General features: G+C 48.7%; 5 protein-coding genes across 5 annotated transcripts; 3 read left to right on the forward strand and 2 right to left on the reverse strand.

The window, feature by feature from the left end:
• Positions 1–636: 636 nt before the first annotated feature.
• On the forward strand, positions 637–3,876 carry GLAREA_04973 (R3H; the record flags this gene model as incomplete). The annotated part of the gene is made up of 1 exon (XM_008087350.1): positions 637–3,876. The coding sequence occupies one exon, from the start codon at positions 637–639 to the stop codon at positions 3,874–3,876; it is 3,240 nt and encodes a 1,079-aa protein (XP_008085541.1).
• A 975-nt stretch (positions 3,877–4,851) lies between these two features.
• On the forward strand, positions 4,852–6,738 carry GLAREA_04974 (Kelch motif; the record flags this gene model as incomplete). The annotated part of the gene is made up of 4 exons (XM_008087351.1): positions 4,852–4,951; positions 5,141–5,840; positions 5,891–6,223; positions 6,282–6,738. 4 exons carry the CDS (start codon positions 4,852–4,854, stop codon positions 6,736–6,738), a joined length of 1,590 nt encoding a protein of 529 aa, XP_008085542.1.
• Positions 6,739–8,314: 1,576 nt separating this feature from the next.
• Positions 8,315–8,950, reverse strand: GLAREA_04975 (uncharacterized protein; the record flags this gene model as incomplete). The annotated part of the gene is made up of 3 exons (XM_008087352.1): positions 8,315–8,537; positions 8,630–8,792; positions 8,860–8,950. 3 exons carry the CDS (start codon positions 8,948–8,950, stop codon positions 8,315–8,317), a joined length of 477 nt encoding a protein of 158 aa, XP_008085543.1.
• Positions 8,951–10,717: 1,767 nt separating this feature from the next.
• On the reverse strand, positions 10,718–16,695 carry GLAREA_04976 (DBL homology (DH-domain); the record flags this gene model as incomplete). Its single annotated transcript, XM_008087353.1, has 3 exons — positions 10,718–10,834; positions 10,881–11,972; positions 12,019–16,695. The coding sequence occupies 3 exons, from the start codon at positions 16,693–16,695 to the stop codon at positions 10,718–10,720; spliced, it is 5,886 nt and encodes a 1,961-aa protein (XP_008085544.1).
• A 1,809-nt stretch (positions 16,696–18,504) lies between these two features.
• Positions 18,505–21,836, forward strand: GLAREA_04977 (uncharacterized protein; the record flags this gene model as incomplete). Its single annotated transcript, XM_008087354.1, has 7 exons — positions 18,505–18,933; positions 18,988–19,273; positions 19,322–19,519; positions 19,601–19,926; positions 19,971–20,339; positions 20,389–20,847; positions 20,892–21,836. The coding sequence occupies 7 exons, from the start codon at positions 18,505–18,507 to the stop codon at positions 21,834–21,836; spliced, it is 3,012 nt and encodes a 1,003-aa protein (XP_008085545.1).
• Between the last annotated feature and the right edge of the window lie 282 nt (positions 21,837–22,118).

A 22,118-nucleotide genomic window follows, 5' to 3' on the forward strand; every position in this document is an offset into this window, starting at 1 on the left:
TGCTAGAATTTTAAGCATATATCTGATTAATCCTCATGAACTCGCTTCTACTTCTACTCGATTGATTTTAAACAGCCTTATGCTCAGGTCGATTCTCATCTGCGGCCACTTCCCCGGCTCCGAATCCGTGATGCCGTCCCAGAGTACATGCAGCATGCAGACGGAATCGGTTCGGCTCCATGCAAGATTTCATTGTCCAGCATGACCGGTACTCAATTTGTCTTCCTCGGCCCGTTGCGCAGTTAATGTATGAGTGAGGATGAGTCAACTGGTGACTCTTGTGAGGCATCGCTTGCGAGAACGCTAGTAACGGCTTCGACGAGAGCCTTCCTTTCGCCACATATAGTCAGCCTTGTCTACTTCTACAATTCTCTTCTCCAATTCAACAATAAACTTCGTTCGCATAGCGGGTTGTGGTACTTTCTTTTCCTTTTCGAAGACGCCGTATTTCAAGGCGCATATTCCGACAGAGCACTTTCCCCTACAAAAAGAGGTCTCAGATAAATAGTACGGGTAATCGACCAGTCTTCTACCAACACCACCGCCGAAATACTTTCTCTCGATTCAATTCAGCTTCCGAATTCTGTCGCCACGGCTTCTCAATCAGTTACAACTTTGAACATCAACTCACAAATCATGTCTGCCGTCGAGGCCCCTCCAGCGCCTGCAGCCCGCGTTCGACCACCCCGCCACCGTCGTGGGAGGGGCGGAAATCGAGGACGAGGAGGTGGCGCTGTAGGAGAAGCATCTACACCACATACCCCAAATCCAGCCCTGGCATTACGGCCTGCTTCACTGCCATTCGTACCAGCGCCTGCACCGGCATCGAATGGCGATTCAAGAGGAGGTCGAGGTAGACGGGGTGGGGGACCTGGCAGAGGTGGGAGAAGAGGAGGGGCACAACCTATGGTCAATGGAAGGGCATTTGGTGGTCAACTTAGCTCGAGTGTACAAACTGCGAATATACCGGAAGGTTCATTAGCAGGAGATGCCGCTGTGTTCATCCCAGGTCAGCCAGTTTCATCAAGGGCACGACAACAGCAAGCTCCACGGCCTCGTCGCATGTCAAAATCGCAAGCTCCTGATATCGCCACGAGAACACATGAAGATATTACAAATGGTCAATACGAGTGTCTTATCTGTACCAACGAGGTGCTGCCGAATTCGAAAATATGGGGATGCAAAGACTGTTGGTCTGTACTTCATTTATCTTGTGTAAAGAAGTGGTCGAAGAACGAGGTTTCTACACTTCAACAGAGAGCTGCTGAGAATGGAGAATTACCGCCGCCGCGACAATGGAGATGTCCTGGTTGCAATCTGCCAAAGCAAGAATTGCCAAATAATTATACCTGTTGGTGCGCAAAAGAGATAGAACCTCGCTCATTGCCCGGATTACCTCCTCATTCGTGTGGTCAGACATGTTCTAAACCACGGGTAGGACATTGTCCACATCCATGTGAGCTTGTCTGTCATGCCGGGCCTTGCCCCCCTTGTGGACATAATGGACCGACATTACCTTGCTTCTGTGGGAAGGAGACTTCGACTCGACGATGTCTTGATACGAATTATGATAGTGGATGGGGCTGTGGACAAGTTTGTGATGATGCTCTGCCTTGCGGGGAGCATAATTGTCAACGGACTTGTCATGAGGGCCTTTGTGGTAGCTGCGAGGTTCTGATTGATTCTCGTTGCTTTTGTGGAAAGGTGGAGAAATTAATACCCTGCTCGGAGCGAGAAGATGAGCAGGAGAGTCATCTGAAGGACCAAACCTGGATGGGGTCGTTTGACTGTGGAGAAGAGTGCCGAAGACCGTACGATTGTGGAAATCCGGATCATTTCTGCCAAAGTACATGTCATGTGCAAGATGCTCAACCTGCACATTGTCCTTATTCTCCGGATGTCGTTACTCACTGCCCCTGTGGCAAGACTTTGATCGATTCGCTCCTAGAGGCCCCTCGAGAAAACTGCTCGGCACCTATCCCACGTTGCAAGGAGAAATGCCAAAAAGTTCTCGCTTGCGGGCATCTATGCCAAGACTTATGTCATGATGGAGAATGCAATCCATGTTTTCAAACCTCAGAGATCAACTGTAGATGTGGAAGGACAACCTCGCACACATTTTGTCATCAAGGTCTAGAAGAAGCGCCTATGTGTATGAGAGTAGATAGAACTACTCTGAATTGTGGACGGCATGAGTGTGGTGAACATTGCTGTCCGGGCGAGAAGAAGGCAAGCGAGAGGCAGGCAGCGAAACGAAAGAATCGATTTGCTGGTACGGATAACTTTGAAGCGGAACATATCTGCTTGAAGGCTTGCGGCAGGCCATTGAAGTGTGGAAATCATTCCTGCGCCGAACTTTGCCACAAGGGACCTTGCGGTACATGTCTAGAGGCAGTATTTGATGAGATTAGTTGTGCTTGCGGTCGAACCGTACTACAACCACCACAACCTTGCGGAACCCGCCCCCCGGAATGTCGATTCAATTGTACTCGACAAAGCAGTTGCGGTCATCCACAGGTTCCACATCAATGCCATGAGGATAACGAGGAATGTCCAAAGTGTCCTTTCCTAATGGAAAAGCTTTGTATTTGTGGCAAGAAGACAGTGAAGAACTCGCCTTGCTGGTTTAGTGAGGTTCGTTGTGGTTTACCATGTGGCAAGAAATTGAGATGTGGAATTCATTTCTGCCAGAAGACATGTCACAGGGCTGGGCAGTGTGAGGATGCAACTTCACCCTGTACCCAACCTTGTGGACGGAAAAAGACAGTTTGCGAGCATGCTTGTATGGATCAATGTCATGCTCCTTATCCGTGCAAAGAATCGACACCTTGTCAAGCAAAGACATTTATCACTTGCGAATGTCAGCATCAGAAGCAACCTGTTAAATGTCTTGCTTCCAAATCTAGCGAAGGCAACTCCAAGAAGACGTTGGATTGCAATGACGAGTGTTTGAAGATTCAACGTAATGCCAAATTAGCAGCAGCACTCAATATCGATCCATTAACGCACACGGATGATCATATTCCATATTCCCAGCAGACTCTTGACATGTTCAAAGTCATGCCCAAGTTTTGTCAGCAATATGAGAGGGAATTCCGGGTCTTCGCCGCCGATGAAAAAGAAAAGAGATTAAGATTCAAACCCATGCAGGCAGGACAACGTGCATTCTTACATTCTATGGCTGAAGACTTTGGGCTTGACAGCGAGTCTCAAGATCCAGAACCTCACCGCCACGTCTCCATTTTCAAAACTCCCCGCTTTGTCTCAGCGCCCATGAAAACACTCTCACAATGCGTGAAATCCAAACCAGCACCTCTTGCCGCTGAACCCGTAACCACCAACAAATCCTTGGTAGCAAACGCCGAACCCTACAACGCATTCCTCCTCATCAATCCCCGATTCGGCCTTACCATCGACGAACTCCACACCGATATCCATCCCGACTTCACCACCGCAAACTTTACCGATTGCGAGATCAGCTTCCTCCCTTCTGGCGACATCGTCGTCAAACCGCTCCTTACGACCTTTGCACCACCGCAACGTACGGAGGCTAGTCTAAGTTCGATGAAAAGTGCAATTAGCCAGAAGGTTAGCACGTTGGGCCTGGCGAAGAGTAGTACGTTGTGCGCGGTGGACGCGAGTTTGAATGTGTTGAGACGCGAGGACGAGAGTGTGGCGAGCCAGGGGGGGTGGAGTCAGGTTGCTAAGGGGGCGACGAGGGTGAGGGCGCCGGTTAGGAGTGATGTTGGGGTTAGGAGTAGTTTTACTGTGTTGGGGGTTAAGAAGGCGGGGAGGATGGGGGAGAAGGGGGATAAGGGGAAGGAGAAGGAGAAGGAGGTTGATGATTGGGAGAGGGAGGTTGAGGGGTGGGCTTGATGTGTGAAGTGAGGTTTTATGGGGATGGGAGGGGAAGGAAAGGGAGGGGAAGGGTTGAGGTAGATTCAAAATGAAAAATTATTTATTTGTTAAGGTGGATTGTGTAGTTATATGTGCCCTTTTTCTTTTTCTTGAACATGGTAAAGAGTTTTCAGACAGGGATAAGTTAGCTGTGAGTACATCTATTACGGCAAATGAATCTTCAGTTCTCAGCTAACATTATGTTTACCTAGATATCCTTTTACCTGCTTCGTACATGTTGTAAGTAACCAGCTTTTTCCGCCGCCGGCCTAAACGGTAACCTTACTAATTATGGTAAAGTCTCATACTAATCTTCGCCGATAATTCGCGAGATAGACCGAGTATTACGGCATTTCAAAGGAGTGCACAGATGTGGAGGGCTGTTTATTTATAGTATGTACGAAGTAGACACCCTTTTGGCATTTCCATACCAGTAAACATAGCGCCCTTCCACCCTGCTGAAGGTAAGCTTTATAGATACGGAGGCTCGTTCCGGTCGTTTCGCTGTCTGATTGGTGGGGTAATATATGAAAGGGGGTCGATTGTTAAGCGAAACTTTACAACTACTGTGAACTTCAAAAGTAAACAAACTTGAGAAGTAAGGACTTAACCTAAGGTTAAGTTAAAGAATCAACAGCTAAGATTCTAAGATTTCCCAATCTAGCAAAGCTTACAGCAAGTAGTCGAGATATCATCACACGACATCAAATTCCCAGCCAAACCCCCCGGCTCAACATTCCCCTGCTCTCGTAACCCAGATCCAATCCCGTCACACATGAGGCTCCGCAACCACGCCGCCCACGCGCATCCCCTACCAAGATCTCGCACCAGAATTTCCTCATCCGGGAAAGCCCATGGATCTGGTAAGGCAATGCGCTGTGCGTCGCGGTTCATCCCATCCGCCACTTTTTCTTTTCGGATTTGACTCCCTCGTAAGCCATCTTCACACTCAAAATGAGGGTGCTTCGTTGTCTAACGTTCGTTTTGCCCGTGGTAGGACTCACGCCATGGAGCGTGCCCGCGTCCAAGTTCAAGCGCGCGTTATGGATGAGCTGTAAGTTCCCCTCTCGTCTGGTAGGGAATCATAATGCTGATTGGCAAAAGCGGTGGTGGTGGATGACTGGTTGTACATCGATGGCGGGGAGTTCTACGATACAGACGCGACGTCGTATGCGGATATACAATATAGTAATCCCTTATTCTCTCCCCAAGTTTCACAGGATAATGGATTAACAGCCTCCAGCACCAACACTGTCCATCGACCTCTCCCAATCATGGTCAACCTCCGACGTCGTCATAAACCAACTCGACAAACCAAGTGCCATCAGCGGGAACAACACGCTTCGCGCCCCGGGTCTCTTCTGGTCGCAGTACTGGCGCTCCATCATCGTCTTCGGCGGCAACACCTACGGCGCCTCGAAAACGTCCTCCCAGCTCGCCATCTGGCAGTTCAAAGTCGGCGCCGTGGCTACCGGCGACGGTAACTGGACTGAGACCCGCGGCCCGGACAACGAGCTCTGGAAAGCAGTGCTGTGGCCGTACAGCGCGGCGTATGCGTCTGGCTCCCCGGCCGGGTTGGCGTATGGAGGTATCACGGTGAATGATCAGGATTCGAATAACACGCCTGCGCCGCTGGGCTATACGACGGTGAATAGCACGCAGAATGAGTATCACCAGTTTTATTATGAGACGAAGACGCCCGGGTTGGTGGATGGGAAGGGTCATTATATGGGTGGGTTTGGAGGGGAGGATGGCGTTGCGGTGGTGGTTGGCGGACGCAGTTTCACGAGTAATGGACCGGGGAGTTTGAGGAATATGAGCCAGGTTATCGTGATGGATATGACGAATCGAAGGGTTTTCAACCAGACGGCTACGGGTGATGTGCCGAAGGGACGGGTTCATCATTGTATGACGGGCGCGCAGGGCAGTGATAGTTATGAGATGTAAACCCCCTCCATTTCCTCCCTATACACAACATCTCTAACACAAGCAGTTTTGTTTTAGGCGGCTCCGACCCCAATTTCTTCAACAACGAAGCCACAGACCTCCAAAACGTCTACATCCTCTCCCTCCCCGCCTTCCGCTGGTTCAAGACCCCCGTCGTGGTTCCCGCGCGCGCAGGCGCAAATTGTCATGTGGTGCGCAACCAGATGCTGACGTACGGCGGCTGGGACCCGACGACCTCTTCTTCGTACGCGAGTGCCGACAGCTGGACGTACGGGTTGGGGATCTTTGATACGAGTTCCCTGACTTGGGGCACGGCGTTTAATGGTAGTGCGGAGGTGTATGGGACGCCGGAGGTGGTGAAGAGGTGGTATGCTGGGAAGTAAGTCGACGTTTTATTAGTGTTTGGGGATGTGCTGTTGGCTAACGTGTGTATGTAGTTCTAAATACCCAACCTGGAACGACCCAGACACCGCAGCACTTTTCACCACTCTCCGCGCAGCCGCAACTTCCTCCTCACCTACATCCACCCCCACCCCATCCTCCACATCGGGCTTAAGCGCACCTCTCCCCTCTCTTCCCGCCGACTCGAAAACGAATGTAGGCGCCATAGCCGGGGGCGTCGTCGGCGGCGTCGCCGTGCTTGCTGCTGTGGCTTTCCTGCTTTGGTTCTTCTGTATGCGTGGGAAGAAGGAGAAGGGCGAAAAGGGGGAAGGGATCCCGGAGTTACATAATCAGAGGGATGTGCCGGAGATGGTTGGGGAGGGGAGACCGTTTTTGGAGATGGACGCTGGTGGGGAGAGGAGGGGGGCGTATGAGGTTGATGGGAGGGAGAAAGGGGGTGTGGATGTGAAGGATGTGAAGAGGGTTGAGCTGGAGCCTGTGGAGTTAGCTTAGGTTTCTGAGGTGCTTTTAGGGGGGCTTGGTTGTTAGGGGTGGTGTATATAGGTATAAAGAGTATAAGAAGCTGATCCTAGGAGTGCGAATGTTAATCAAACCACCCTATAGATATACTTACACCCGCCGTTTCACCCTTACAGAAGATAAGGTCGATACGTAGACTCGTATCTAGACAGGTAAGTCGAATTTACTTTTACAATTCCGTCTCCACCTCCACCTAATTTCCTTCCTCCCCTCGGAACCAAATCTCAAGTAAACATCTACCTCGTGAAATTTCTCATTTAAAACTCCCCTTCCACCCAGCCTACTCCTCACGACAGCACGTAGCCTTTTTGAAGGTCTAGCAGATGTTTTGGGCCGTGTGAAGGATAGTGAAAGGTAGTTGGGATTAGTGATAAGTCGCTTAGATTTATCGTCGTGCTGTTTAAATGGAATCGGAGCTTTTTTTTCGGTATAGGAGAGTGATGGTGTTGCGTGGTTTGGTTTGATAGTAGGTTGTCCACGGACTTGATGCTCTGAGAAGACAGTAGATCTATACCCTCACGATTATACACTTGAGCATCTATCTTCCATCTCGAGCAATAGGGCTTTCACCATAATTTCCACATCATGACTTCCTAATTCCTATTCCATTACCGCATCCCTCTACTTTCTTAAGCCTTAAACTCTTTATGCATATCCATGCGCCTGATGAACAGATAAATTTTTTTTATTACCCATGAATGCTAGGATTTGATTCCCGTTATGTGAAGCTGTCTGAGTGACTAGAGACGAGTGGGGATCGGGGATCACAACACCTTTTGCGAAGAGGAGGAGGTCGTTGAAGAGGGATTTAAGTTGGAAAGTCTAAGAGAGGTCTAAGAGAGATGTGGTTTAGCTTACGCCAGGTTTTGAAAAGGAGACTGTGCGTAAGAGGGGGGGATTGAGAAGTTAGTGTGGATTTTTTTTGGAATGGGTATAGATAGGTACTAGGATATGAAGTGGAGAGTAGATATACTGTATACGAGATAGCCATGAATATACTTACCAATCTTCGTGAGCACGGAAATTGGGGAAAGTGTTGAAGATGTATAATGAGTCTTCCAGTATTAAAATCTCCTCTCTCCGCGTTCTGACTTTCTTTCTGCTACTGACATGATATGGATTGAACTTTCCTTGATTCGAACAAGTAGCGAATTCCACATGGCGACGGTCTTCGGTTTGCAAATCCTCGTTCGGTCGCTGTGCGAACGATGAAATTGGTAATGGAGATGTTTTGATGACTGAGTATAGTGACGCCCGCCGCGTCGTAGCGAGAAAAGGATCGCAATGTTCGTCTTCTGTGCTTAAAAAGGTGGAGTCGTGAAAGATGTGAGATTTCCAATGCCGTGTTTAAAAGGATGATAGGATTGACGGGGGAATTGAAATCGCTGAAGGATATATTCATCCATGAGATACTATTAATAAAGAAATTCCGCTGTTCATATTAAATTCATCGATATCCTGCCCTGAAATCAGAAATCCACCCTCGCTAACGCCTACCCTCAATATCTCCTTCCCTCTCTCTCGCCCCTCTTCCCCATCCCTTATCCTCTCACTTCCTCCCAAACAACCACTCCTTCCCCTTCTCCGCCAGTCCCTTACTCCTCTCTTGATCCCCACTCTTCTGTCCCTCCACCACCTCATCCGCCACCGCACTCTCCCACTTCATCTTATCCTTCTTCGCAGCCTCGAGGTCCTCGGGGGACGGGTTATAGATATTCGCCGAGCCGCCACGGCCGATGTGGGATTTGTTTTCGGAGATGCGACGAGGGTTGCTTGATATCAAAGTACATTAGTAAAGATTGTTTTAATCGTGGTGGGGGAATGAGAGGAGAGGATGTGAATTAGATAGGAAGAGGAGACACACCCAGTAACATCCTGCGCTCGTCTCGTCGCCTCGGCATCAACATTCTTCGACATATTCCCACTCCCCCCGCGTCCCGTGGTGTAGAAATCACTCTTGATCGTCGGCGTCTGCAGGTCTTTTTCCGAGACGGGTTGGGGTTCGACGGGTGTGCTTCCTATATTACCTACGCGTATATCAGCATGACAACTCGCACGCTGAGAGAAGAGGAATGGTGGTGAGGAATATCTCACCAGCGCCTCCCCGTCCATAACTCAACGCGGCTCGATTCTCTGACGAACTACGACGATTCGTCTCAGACAGATGTGGTGGGATCGCGGCCATGATTTCTATCGTCCTGTTCGCCCTTTCTTTTCGCTATCTGTTCTGTCGATTTCTGACGTGCGCAAGCAAAAGCTGAAAGATAACAATCAAAGTCGTGACAGTTGAATTTGCGACGGCGCCGTTATAGTTCGATCTAGCTGCTTGGGAGATGGGAATAGTGGGGACCCTGGCCGTGAATAACAAGTATCCTTCGTCTTTCCTCTCTCGACTTTCTTTCCTCTTTAAACAAAAGCAGAAGTCTTCTCAATTCACCTTTCAAATCTCAAAACCTTCCCCAGGAATGCGGACACCCTCCCTTTTCTACCCTCCCCCTCCATCACACAACCCAAGCCGGCGCAGCACCCAACATACATTAGCCAGCCAAAGCCATGCGAAACGAGAATCCGGGGTGTAACTATACCCCAAGCAGAGTGTGACATGAGAAAGCGAAATGAGAAAAAATGCGGATTCCCGTCAGGTACGAAAAAAAGCCCTTGTCGCGTCCAGTCAGAGAAATCCATTACTCAATAAGGATCCTTTTTTAGCGAGACCCCTCATCTGGAGATACAGAAGGATTGCCGATTTTCCAACAACCACCAAGGGCCGATTTTGAGGGCTGGATTCATGGTGAGCTCGTGATATTCTTATATATATATTGTTAGTTTAACGAGTATTCATTTATCTTTGGGCGAAGAGTAGAAGAGAGATTTACAAATCCTATAACCGTCCCTCGATTTTCACAAGACGGGAACCTTCAAAAGTCGCAAATGACGCACTACCTTGGCTCAGCCAGGGCTGTCCCATCCTCGCGTAAAAACGTAATGGAAATAAGGTAGAATAGGGCTCGTGTAATGCCAGATGGATGGCGCCATCGTCTTCCAAGGCTGCGCTGCTTGGCTGGATGGCGAGATCACAGCTTTCATTTAACGTGGTAGATGTGCTGGATCTTGTAGGTTGCGGAAGACCAGGGATGTGAAAACGTGATATGCACGATAGGGGGTCGTGATTGAGGCTCTTGGGAGAAAGAAAAAGCGATGCTCCATCCATATCAAAACTCACGACCATCATCAAATCACTTCACAAAAACACAGGATATTCAATTCTCAATTCCTTCATTCCTCAACACCGCAATCACTCATTCATCACATAAATACATCTAAACCCCTCCGTCCATCCATCTTACCCTACCCTACCCCGTCCTACCAACCAGCCATCCCAGATCTAAAAACCCATCCCCATCCATTCATTCGTCAACTCAAACTCCAGTTGTGGTGATGACATCCCCTCTCTCAGACCAGGTTATCAGGAATCTATCCTTTTGTCTCACCACGAGGGAATGAATATTCGTCCAAGTCGATCGACAACCCCGGTCCAACAAGAAAGAGCATCAAATATCTCCACAAAAATAACTTCCACAGGAAGTCCTCAAAAATGACAACAGCACTACCAATCATGCTTCCCTCCATGGTATAAAAACCCAGCCATCCATCAAGAATTGACGAAAAATAAACTGCAAAATTTGCTCTTTTCGCTGAGAATCGCCCCAAAAGTTTAGAAAAGATCGCTCCCTCCATGCACCCCTTAGACGCTTGGGAATAACAACAATGAGATGTAAAGTGATCCATCCACCCTTAATAAAAACGCCAATGATCTGCATCCATTTGTATTTGGTATCCCGATCCCAGCCGGCCATAATTTCCTTTTCGACATGAATTTACCAACTCCAGCGAGAAACCATCTACTGGCTCTCTCTCAAAAAACGCCGTTACACACAAGAAATGTTTTGCTTCAGTCGGTGGCAAGTCGTGCAAAGTGTTTGCTCCAAATCCAACCGACTCGATCGCTAGGGTCGTCTTGATTTTTGGCAAGCCAGAGCTCGCCTTTTTCGCCAATCACGTCAAAGATCTAGAAAAGTTAGCCGGGGTTAATGCAAGAGAGATTTAAGACATACCTCTCCAGCTGAATACGTCAAATAGGGATATCCAGCTTCAGACTTTGTAGCACTGATCTGGAACTCAAACAAGCTTGCCGCGAGATATAGAACTTTGTAACCACCCGGAACGTTACGGTCGCGAGAAGAAGCCCTCGAAGATCTCATACTATCTTCAGGACCATCAGGTAATGGCATCGCAGAGCGGAAGATACCCGAGTAAGGCCGATTTGATGTCGGAGGCCCATCAGCATGGTACGCAGAGTTGTGCGTAGATCCAGATTCGCGTCGAGCCGGTGTATTATAGTCGCTTCCACCTCGCGGCATACCGCTGTCTGATGCAAAACTCCTACCGGTATTGGGTCGCGCAAGGCTAGCGGCTGAAGGACGGGGCTGAATCATATAATCCGGAGTAGCTGGTGATCCAGATCCTTGACGAGAATGCATTGTCGGCTGCGGTGTGGCATAAGGCGTTGAATACGACAGCGAAGGTACGTTTACGGACGGTGGATGTATTGGTGACATAACGAACTGGCCACTGAGTCGCTTGGCGAAATCTGGCGTTGGAAGACTTGGTGTCCGCTCACTGTTGATCGAAAGCCCACGAGATCGACTGGAAAGATTTGATGGACGTGGTTTCCTACTATCCGTGTCTGATTTAGCAGCACTACCAACTTTTTCTAAGCCGTTAAAGTTGCCGTTGATGATTCCTAGCTCCTGAGGCCGAGCCTCTTGGTATTTGTAGTCACGCTTGAACGCATCGACAATATCGTTGATATCCTTTGGAATCTGGCTCTCTTCTAGCACCATCTTGACCTTTTTCTGCCAAATATCAAACCATTCACTCTGGATCATGATGAATCGGGATAGAGCTATCATGCTTATTGTTTCACTCTTTTTGAACAACAAAGGCAACTCCTCTTTCAAGGTCTGGTTCAGGTGGTTGTACTGTTTAATTTTCTCCGCGTCTTTATCGTTTGGTTTGGCAACACCGCTGAGCTTCTCGAAATCGATTCGTCGCTTTGCTCGTTGCTTGATTGCTAATCCAGGAGGGCCGTAAAGGTGAATGAGTGTCTCAAAGGGCTTGATGACTTGTTCTTGTACGTTATTAGTCTGTATAATTGTTAGTAAAGAAACGTAACCAGTCTCTGAAACTGACATGTTCACCGACGACTACGGTCCCCATATCCCTCATTGACATGTTGAACCGCACCCATTTGCTCTCTATTTCGGGGAACGAACTCGCTGTTACTCGCATGTGAAGCTCCATTGCCGAGTACAATTTTAGCTGGTCTTCCACCCAGACCTTAGCTTTAGCATTGTAGTCCTCGACATCGCGAAGAACAACCTGGAGCTGCAGATACTCGTGAACATACTTTCGGTCAAGCTTGAGGTAGTTCGCATCATCGGGAATACGACCATTTGGAATTTTTTCTGTAGCTCTTTCCTTTGTCCTACCAAATGCCTTGGCCAGACCGGATCGAACATCTGATTCCTTTCGTTTGCGACCTGCAACGGCCTTATGAACGGTTGAAATACGGTCTTTCATACTGTCGATGTTTGAAGTTAACGCCCGGAGCTCATGATATGTAGTTTGCAGAGCTAGATAATCAGGGTGATTGGCATCGGTAGAGTCAATGATGCCCTTGAAGATCAACTCATATCGTGTAATTCGCTGAAAGGGTTTGACCATCAATGCGTCAATGTTCCACGCATTCGTCAAGTCTTTTGCAACAATATCACACTCGCTTAACCAAACTTTGACCGATGGATCGGTTTGCAGAGTTTCCAACCTGGCATTAGCGGCATCTCCATTCTTCAAAAAGTCAGTATAGACGTTTTGCATACGTTTCAGATGCCGGCCGAAACTTGCGCCGATAAATGTCTTTTGGTCTTTTTGTTCGTCTGTCAGGTGCTCTTCGTTCAAGGTTCCGGCCGTAGAAAATCGGTCGCCAGCCGAGCCTGCTTGACCGGAAATACCGGTTGCGGTAGTTGACCTGCTTTCCCTCGATCTTTTCGTTGTCCTGGGAGAATATACAGCAGCCGCTCCCGCCTTCATATCATCAAGCAAAGTGGTAGTGAATGTCACAATTTCGTGCGAGTTTCGGAATATCGTCTTGATATCGCTAGAGTCGAGCTTAGGGCAAGCTTCCGCGGTTCCCTGATAGATTTCTGTAACAACATTCATGTCTTTGAGATACATAGACTCGGTATCAATCAGCTCGGTGATGCCCATTTTTCTTTTGAATAACCGCTTTCTCAAGACTTCTGCGGCTTCTTTCTCCTCTGCTGTTTGTGGCTCCACCGCCTGCCGACTAGCCAGTTGGGCTGCAGCGACTGCATCTTCGAATGATATCTGAGTGCTAGATCGGGGTGTGGATACAGAAGGTCGAGATGAGTAAACATCATCGCTGCCACGTCGGGACTCGGGAATCTGATTAGGATCATGGCTAGATTGATAGCTAGATGGCGGCCTTTTGTTATCTTGAGTAAGAGGTAGTGGCGGCGTCCGGGTGGGGGCGACTGGGGCTTGATCAATCGAATCACGAGGGACAGGAGGCAGTGGAGGTGAATAGTCTGGCCACAAAGGACCTGAAGTCGCACTTAACCGATGATCTTCGGCAAAACTCGTCAAAAATCCGTCGCCAGTCGATAGTGGAGGAAGCCGCTGGTGGCTTGGACTTGGGATTCGAGGTGAATAAGCCGATGGATTTGGTGATGGCAGTGGACTGTAACCCGCTGGTTTCGGCGGAACTGGAGGCGTTGGGGAAGGAGGGCGCGAGTATTCCCTTGCCAACGTGCTTCTCCTTTCCGAGCCTGCAGTAGACGAGTCTCTGGGTCGAGAATCCCCTCTAGAATTCACCGAGTAATCTGTCCATTGTGATTGTCGGCTTCTACGATCAACCTGCATCGGCGCATCTGGATTGGCATCGTACGGATCATACGTTGATTGTCTTCTGGATGCAGACAGACCTACAGACCCTTCATCATCCATATCCGTAACCGGGGTGTTGAGATAATCATTCTCAGCTTCACTGACTGCAACTGATGGAGGGTCTAGCGCAGTTCGAAGATTTGGAAGCTGCAGTTGTCGGTCATTGGGAGTATCAGGCGACACAGCGTAATCTGGCTCAAAGTTGAACTGTTGGCCGTCTTGATACGAAGTTATTGCTGAATGATTGGACCTATCATAGGAGACTGGAAAACCATTACTTTTCTCCCTGTTCATCTCTTCATGAGACCCAAACGCCGTCGAAGGCCTTGATATATCTGGTGGAGATTCCTGATTTGGGCTCTCCGTATAAAACGACGAACTGAGGACATGTTGACCATGATTCTCACCCGTTGCTTCGCCATTCGACACTGCTTGGGGTTCGTTCTCGCCAACGGTGGAACTGCGAGATGGATCGTCAACTGGGGTAGTAGCAAGCATGATATCTATGGACCCTTGGTGCTCCTGATTGAAACCATACATGGCCTGTTCGGGACTCAAGTGATCTTCACCAAAAGTCATCTGAGCCGACAGGTTACTCAAGTTACTTGTTTGCCTCGTGTGGCCGTTGGTACGCACGGAAATCATACGATTCAGACGAGCTTCCTCCGTTTGCGGTTCGTTGTCTATCTCAGTGATCCCCGTAGCGCAGGAGATTGCAGATGCAGGCTCCTCATCCACAAAGGTTCCCGGCATACCCAGAGTCGGTGAGTCTTCCATAAAAGCCGTACTCGCAGGTATAGCAGGAGGGTTTGTGAATGAAGTGGTAATTTGTAATGGTGGAGGGCTCAATTCGGCGTCAGATCGCATATCGTTGGTATAAGATATTGGAGGCGTTTCCGGCCTGGTCTCTGCTGTACTCTCCTCCTTGTTTGCCTGTACCATCGAATTTCTTGCTTGCCGCTCACTCAACCGCCGCATATTCGCTGCGCAGATCTCCTTCTGTTCGCTTTCATAAATCGACTTGGTATATGCCCGCTGGATGGTCGCTCTACGAGCTGCGTAGTCCACAGGTCCTGTACCCGGTACCTTTCGAGGTTTCGGGTCTTCGGAGCCGCCATTTCGTGTAAGTTTCATGCCGCTGCGAGCCTGTTGCGAGGCAGGTCTTGCTGTTCCATGTTGTTGTTTTTCGGGCGATGCGGACGACACAGGTTGCCTCGGACGGGAGCTGCGTAAGGGTGGGGACGCTTTCGATGGTGCAGCCGAGATATAGGCATTTAGACTGCTGTTGGTAGCTTGTTCTAGCTTCCTCCCCCTACCACCGGCACGAGGAGTTTTCTGAGTCGGGGTCATCGCGCGGCTTCCAGGTGGAGTCACGCGAGAAGCAGCACTATATGGCCTGGATGGGGTTTTTCGAGTCTTTCCATTGGAAAACGTCTTTGTCGTGAATGGAGACGATGCTCGTGATATCGGACTTGAAGACTCGGAAGAATTACTCAGACGCTTGCTAGATACTGGGATTCTCGAAATTGCCGGCTTGCTTGAGTTGGACGAACCATGCGATGGTGGTGTTTTAACAGGCGGGGGTTGGAATTGAGGGCTGACACCATTCATAGTATTGACCTTCGTGTCCGCAAAATCGCTGTGGTTGCGATTGTGACCAGGTGAGGAGCGCGGGAATTTTTGAGGATCAACATCGTCTGATTTTGGTTTAACTTCAAGGTACCATGCGGTAGGCGAAGAGGGAGAGGTATCAACAGCAGAACGACTGCGTTGGTGGCCACCCCAACTTGGATGCAGCCCTGAATCTGAGGTTCGTCGCGTGGCGGAGTGAGGGATCCCGTAGCCAATATGATCCGGTTGTGGTCCAATGGGTAGAACTTCACCAAAAAGTGGCCGTCTCGCTGGTGTTTGAGGTAAAGATGGAGGATTCGCGGTAGGCGATGTGGGTGAAAGGTTTGTCATCGACTTTGAGGGTTGTGGTCCAGAAACCGAGTGCCGCGGACGGGAGACGCGGGTCGCACTCGAGAGTGTATTATTCGAATGCTGGTCTTCGGTCGCGAATCTCGTTCGTTGTGTGGCTCTCAACTTTTCTGGAGATCTTCTGCCTGTGCCATTTTCTCGTGTAGATAATCCCGCCCGTGACGCCGAACTTGCTGTATGTTGCAGACTGTGGTTCGCGGTGCGAGCCATATACCCAGGTTGCTCTCGCTGATATCCTCTACTTTCCGGTGTCTTCTGCCTCGGAGCTATACGACCTGGCGGTTTGCGAACCACGGAACTGGACTGCTCGTTATTTGAGTCAAATCGTTTCAGCAGATCCTTGACGCTCGGCTGTTGACCTCTGGGAAGTCCATTGAGAGCCGGCGAGGATCTCGCAGAACTCAAACCTGCTCTGTCGTCTAGAGGTGAAGAGGCTGAACGATAGCCAGCTTTGCCAGTTCTTCCTGGTATTGACGGATGTTTTGGTGTTGTGCCATTCCCATTCGACCTCAACGAGGACGGCCCTGGCCGAGACTCAGACGCCATCGCTGCCATTCCGTTTGCGTTGTCTGTGTATCCGTTCGCCGACTGATGCACTCCTCGATATTCTCTGTAGAATTCGGCCGGGTCTCCTCCATCAATTACGCCGTGGTTCGAAAATCCATTCGCGGCGACGGCTTGGAGGTTCGCGGTGGTGAGAAAGGGTAGCTTTGGGGGCAGCTGCGGTTGCGGCGTGGATCTCGACTCGAAATCGGGTAGCGGAGGAGGTTCGTAATGATGCGGGTGTAAGGGTTGCGGGTGGTGAGAATGTTGGTGAAGGTTGAGGTTGTGGTTGTGGATCTGGGGGTCGGGGTATTCGGTGGCAGAGTGAATGAGGCGCCTAGAATAGAAATTCTGGTCTTCGTTGATTCCGCCTTCCATCGTGCGAGGACATCGGGGGGGAGAGCTCTCTGGTGGGTGCGGCGCCAGTGCCGTAGAGGTCAAGTTGGTTGTGCAATGTAATACGCCGTCGCGGTGGTGGTCCGTTTGGTGAGCGACGAGTCTTTCGTAGGTCGAACTAGGTAGGCAGCGCAGCCAGCTTCACCCAAATCGACGTCGGTGGTTGTGCTACAACGAATGATCCATGCAACTCGTCAGAGGGTCGTGGAAGCATCTGAGTGGCCGCGAAACGTGATTGGCGACTCGATGTTTGAAGTGTACGAGGAGTCGAGGACGGGGAGAGAGAGGAGAGGCGATGGCTGTGGTTGTCGTGCTTCCAAGGCGAAATTCAACCAAGACGGGATTCGTTAAACCAAGGATGGATAGCGATCCAGACTGACCAAGCAGAACCGCAGTCGAGATCAAGTTATCAGACGCAGAAAAAGCATAAATTCTGGGTGCCCGGCGGTCTCTGGTCGGGTCTGCGCAGTCAGGTCAGACTGGTCCGGTGCGTCTGCTGTCGACCGTTTGTCCGCGTTTGCTCCTACTGCAAGACTGCAGGCCGTTTCCCTGACAAGTCGTGCCTTGGATACGTTAAAAGTTTAGTGTTCAGTGCCGTAATTTGCAGATGGGGGAGCGTGCGGCAGAAGAATGGAGACAAGCAATGCACCGTGAAAGCATAAACTCAGTATTAAATTATGAGATGAGATGTAGAATATCTGGTCTGACTTCGCTGCGCGAAACGGTGATGCGCAAGTAGCCTTGCTATTCGTGGTGTTGTGTACACTTTGGATGCAGTCGAGGAGATTATTTCTCATAAGCAAAAGCGGCAGGCCTCAATTGTTTTGCATTTATTACGAATCCCGTCAAAGCTGTATATGTTTACATCAGCTTCTTTCTCTGAGACTCCCACGAGCCTACATCGAAGTACCTATAGCTACTCGTTATATGTATTCTTGATGCTATCTAAACGTCCCCCGCTAAACCGAAAGAGCTAGGTCTAGATCTTGGCAACAACTAACCTTAGTTCTACGGCGACCACACACGATCAACATGGCAAAACACATCAACCTCTGAACATCGCGAATTCCCATCAACGCGACTCCACTCTCTCGTGGCCGCAACTTTTAGCTCTTGATTAAGCACGTCTTAGCCCGGTTTTACACCACCCAATTCCACTAGCTCGGCAACTTTACCTACGGTACTCTCCTGAATTAGCAACAACGTTGTTTGAGACCGCGTTGTTGATCTGGAGCATTCAGCAAGGGGTAAGTTGAGCATATTGAATTGAATCTACCACATTAGGTGTTGACAACCTATCAAGCTGTTAAATGTCACGATAAATAAGCAAAACTCAAATAATCATTCCACACGAACCTGTGCCACCGGATTCACATTCTGTAAACTTCTCGTGGCTGCGGCGTTGTGCTCAGTTTTTCTGTCATACACAAATCGATTGGCCCGCGTACGCCGTCCGGTACCCAACCTTCCAGAAGCCTCATTGAGGACCTATGAGATTATACCTTATCTGACCTGCAGTAAGCAACTTCCCATACGGCATGTTTGTCCTTCATTCCATCCAATCATCAAGACCTATTCGACAAGGGCATGAACTCTAAATCATGGAAATTAAAAAGGGCGAAACTAATGATACAAACAGAACGGGAAAAAAAACGTCACAAGAAATGCTCAGCTGATGGGCAATCAGACGCGGTCAGTGGTTTTGTATCACAGGAAGGTTGAGTGGTGAATACGAGTAGATGGATCAATACGTCGGGATCTACAACAAGGTAGTCTACCATGATCGACAGTATGGCAGGAAAAAGAAAGAGAAAGCGCCCAAACAAATCTCTAGGTCTTGGGAGTTCCGAGAAACGCCAAAAGATATCTAACCCAACAAAGACTATCGCTTCAAGGGACTCGGTTGTTAAGCAGGCTCTACTTAGCCAATTCTATCCAGAAGTCTTGACATTACGCGAGTATCTTCTTTCCAGGCTGCCAACCACATCAAAGATCAGGAGAAAAAAGGTCTTGTACGTTGGGACCGTCAAGGATAGTGAGGCATGTGCCAACTCGAGTCTATCTACATTCCTCGATCGGACGTTGGTAGGCGCAACTAAATCTAAAGATGCGAAAAGGGAGGATCGATGGAGGCATTGGGCGGCATTCTCTCAAAGAGTTGATGATTCTATATCGACACTGATTGACTTGAACTCGATTGGGAAATTCTCACAGTCTGACGTGGGTTTAGTTGTGAAGAACTTTTGTCTTAATTATCCACTAATATTTGGGCAGATTGTAGATTTTGCTATATGGCTTTTATTCTCGAGGGGAAATACAATCAGTGGACGAGTGCAACATCTATTATGTCAAGGTTATCAAAGGGATGCGAACTCGCGGATGATGAACCGAGCGGAAAATGCTCCCAATAACCACGTCTCTACTATCAAATCGGATCCATGGCCGCAAGTGCTTCTTCTCATGGGGAATGAGGGCGAGAAAATGATGCTAGACTTACTACTGGATTGCGGCCTGTTTGTAGAGGTTACTAACGGATGTGAGACTTATCATCAGTTGAGTGGTAAGTTTGCACGGAATTAGCATTGAAACATCAAGCTGACTCTCTTAGGCCTACCTCTAAATGACCTGCAGACTTTGCCAGAGAGCACTGGTGGGAAAGCTGGATCTCCCCTGGAGGCTGTATCAAGACCTGCTTCGGCTGTAGAACACAGTCCATCAAACATAAACTTCGTTCGAAGCCGCATGCTATATGCGAGGGCATCTCTGAACGCGCAAGGAGGCGTGAGATTTGGTTTTAGGCATATACGTGAGTTTCATCAAGGTAGATATCAGAATACACGTTGACATGTTTTTTTGTTAAAAACAGATGTACTTAATCGGTGCCAAGTTGCCTCAAATCATCAATTAAAAGAGCAACGTTCAGCCCCGCCTCCCACGCAGACAGATCCTAGCACAATCCATATCATGATGTATCTATTCCCAAGGCAATTTGGACTGCACAATGCTTTTACAGGCAAAGTTGATCACCGTCAAACGGTACAGCCATTCAAGGATTATACACTTCGTGAAGATGAAATCAATGAGAAGTACCCGCAGGAAAGGCAAAGAAAAATTCCAAAGCGACTTCGGGGAATGGCCGTAGGTCTAGTACAGAAGCTGCAGATTCAGCACCAAAGGTGTGCGTATAAGAAGTTGTTGGAGTACTATTGCCCGGTATGTCCTTGGATATCTAGTTGTTAAGTCTGCTAACTTGATAGGTTATATCTTCAACCCCCAGGTTTCCGCTCCCTCCAACGCTCGACCATGTCGCTAAAGACTCTTCTACTTTACTCAGGACACAAAACACAATTGCTTCGACAAGAAGTCCACTTAAAAAGTCCAGGTCAATGGACAATAGCAAGGAGGACACAAGCAAAGCACCGTCCATGATGAGCCATGCAACCCCTTCGTCCATGGTTTCTGCCTTTTGCCGTTCCGTACTTTCGACATTGATTCCGAGACGCTTTTGGGGAGCTGGAGAGACGCAAAAAAGCAACGAGAAGATATTTCTTCGAAACGTGCACCGTTTTATCGAATTGAGAAGATTCGAGAGTTTATCACTCCATGAAGTAGCTCAAGGCATCCAGGTATGACTGCTCCCAGTTCCTAACTTTTATGCTGATGGAAATCTTTCAGATCTCGAGCATAGAGTGGTTGCAATCACCGAATTGCGTAAACAATAAATCATCAAAATCTGACACCAAGAAGAAACTGGAGATTTTTCTTGAGTTCTTATACTACTTTTTCGACTCTCTGCTTATCCCATTGATACGAGCGAATTTTCATGTTACCGAATCTAATGTTCATAAATACCGTATGTTTTATTATCGCCATGATGTTTGGCGATCACTCGTGGAGCCAGCAATCGCGACGCTGAAGATCACCATGTTTGAAGAAGTCGAGCTGGAAAAGGCACGGAAACTTTTGAATTCTAGAAAATTAGGGTTTAGCCAAGTTCGATTGCTACCGAAAGAGACTGGAGTTCGGCCAATTGTGAATTTAAAAAGACGACCTGTAAAGCCAGGATCAAAACTTCTTGGTAGCAGTATCAACACAATTCTGGCGCCAGTTTATAATGCGTTCACATACGAAAAGGTAAGCTCTTTATCAAGGACATAGGCTTCGACTAATATTTCTAGTCCCTTGACCCTACCCGATTTGGAGCCACATTGTTTTCTGTTGGTGATTTGTACACAAGGCTCAAGGCGTTTCAAACGAAGATCTCGAACTCGTCAAAACCATTATACTTTGTAAAGGTCGATGTCAAAGCTGCCTTCGACACGATTCCACAAGCATCAGTCATCGAATTAATGTCATCCCTCTCCTCGAAGCCAGCATATCGTATATCCAAACACGTAGAAATCAAACCCGGAGAAAACTACCGTGAAGACCTTCCCGGCAAACGAAAAGCCAAACCAATGCGAAAATGGGCAGCTCTCGCGCGTGGAGCGAAGGATCCTATGACATTCGAAGATACCCTCAAAAACAATCTAGCAGTCGGAAAGAAAAACACCATCTTCGTTGACAACATAATAAACCAATATCGCAGCGCAGACGACCTTCTCGATCTCCTCTCCGAACACGTAACTCGTAACATGGTCAAAATCGGCAAGAAATTCTACCGCCAGAAAGAAGGAATCCCACAAGGTTCCGTCCTCTCATCCCTCCTATGCAACTACTTCTACGCCGACCTCGAAGCCCAACATCTCGGTTTCCTCAATGAAAACGACAGTCTCCTCCTCCGTCTCATCGACGATTTCCTCCTCATCACCACATCGCACACACAAGCTCGACTGTTCCTCCAGAAAATGCACGATGGCGTCCCCGCATACGGCGTGCAGGTCAATCCTGCCAAAACGCTCGTTAATTTCGAGGCGACGGTTAATAATCAGAAGGTCGCGAGATTGGTCGGGACGAGGGCGTTTCCGTATTGTGGGGCTTTTATTGATACGAAGAGCTTGGATATATCAAGGGATCGGGAGAGGAGGAAGGATATCGGTATGTTGATGTCGCTTGTTTTGCTTCGGGGTCTGGGAGAGCTGGTTGCTAACTGCTACAGCGGTCGTGGATTCTTTGACGATTGAGTTTTCGAGGACGCCGGGGCGGTCGTTTCATAGGAAGGTTTTAAGTAAGTCGATTGCTCTCGTTTTTATGTTGTCGTGCGCGATCTCTGTGTCGTGCCTTAAATGCTAAGCTGTATGATCGCGATATAAACCCAGTTCGAAGCACTTCTGTCACATACGACCACAGACTGAGGAGAATTGGGCATCCCGTCCGCTCTGCCATACACAAGCCTCAGATCGGCAGATTAGTAGTTGGGTGGGTGACCACCAGCGAATACCTGCTGTTGTATGTTTTTGAATTTT

Source organism: Glarea lozoyensis (genome assembly GCF_000409485.1).
Source record: "Glarea lozoyensis ATCC 20868 chromosome Unknown GLAREA5, whole genome shotgun sequence".
In the NCBI taxonomy this organism is placed as follows: domain Eukaryota; kingdom Fungi; phylum Ascomycota; class Leotiomycetes; order Helotiales; family Helotiaceae; genus Glarea; species Glarea lozoyensis.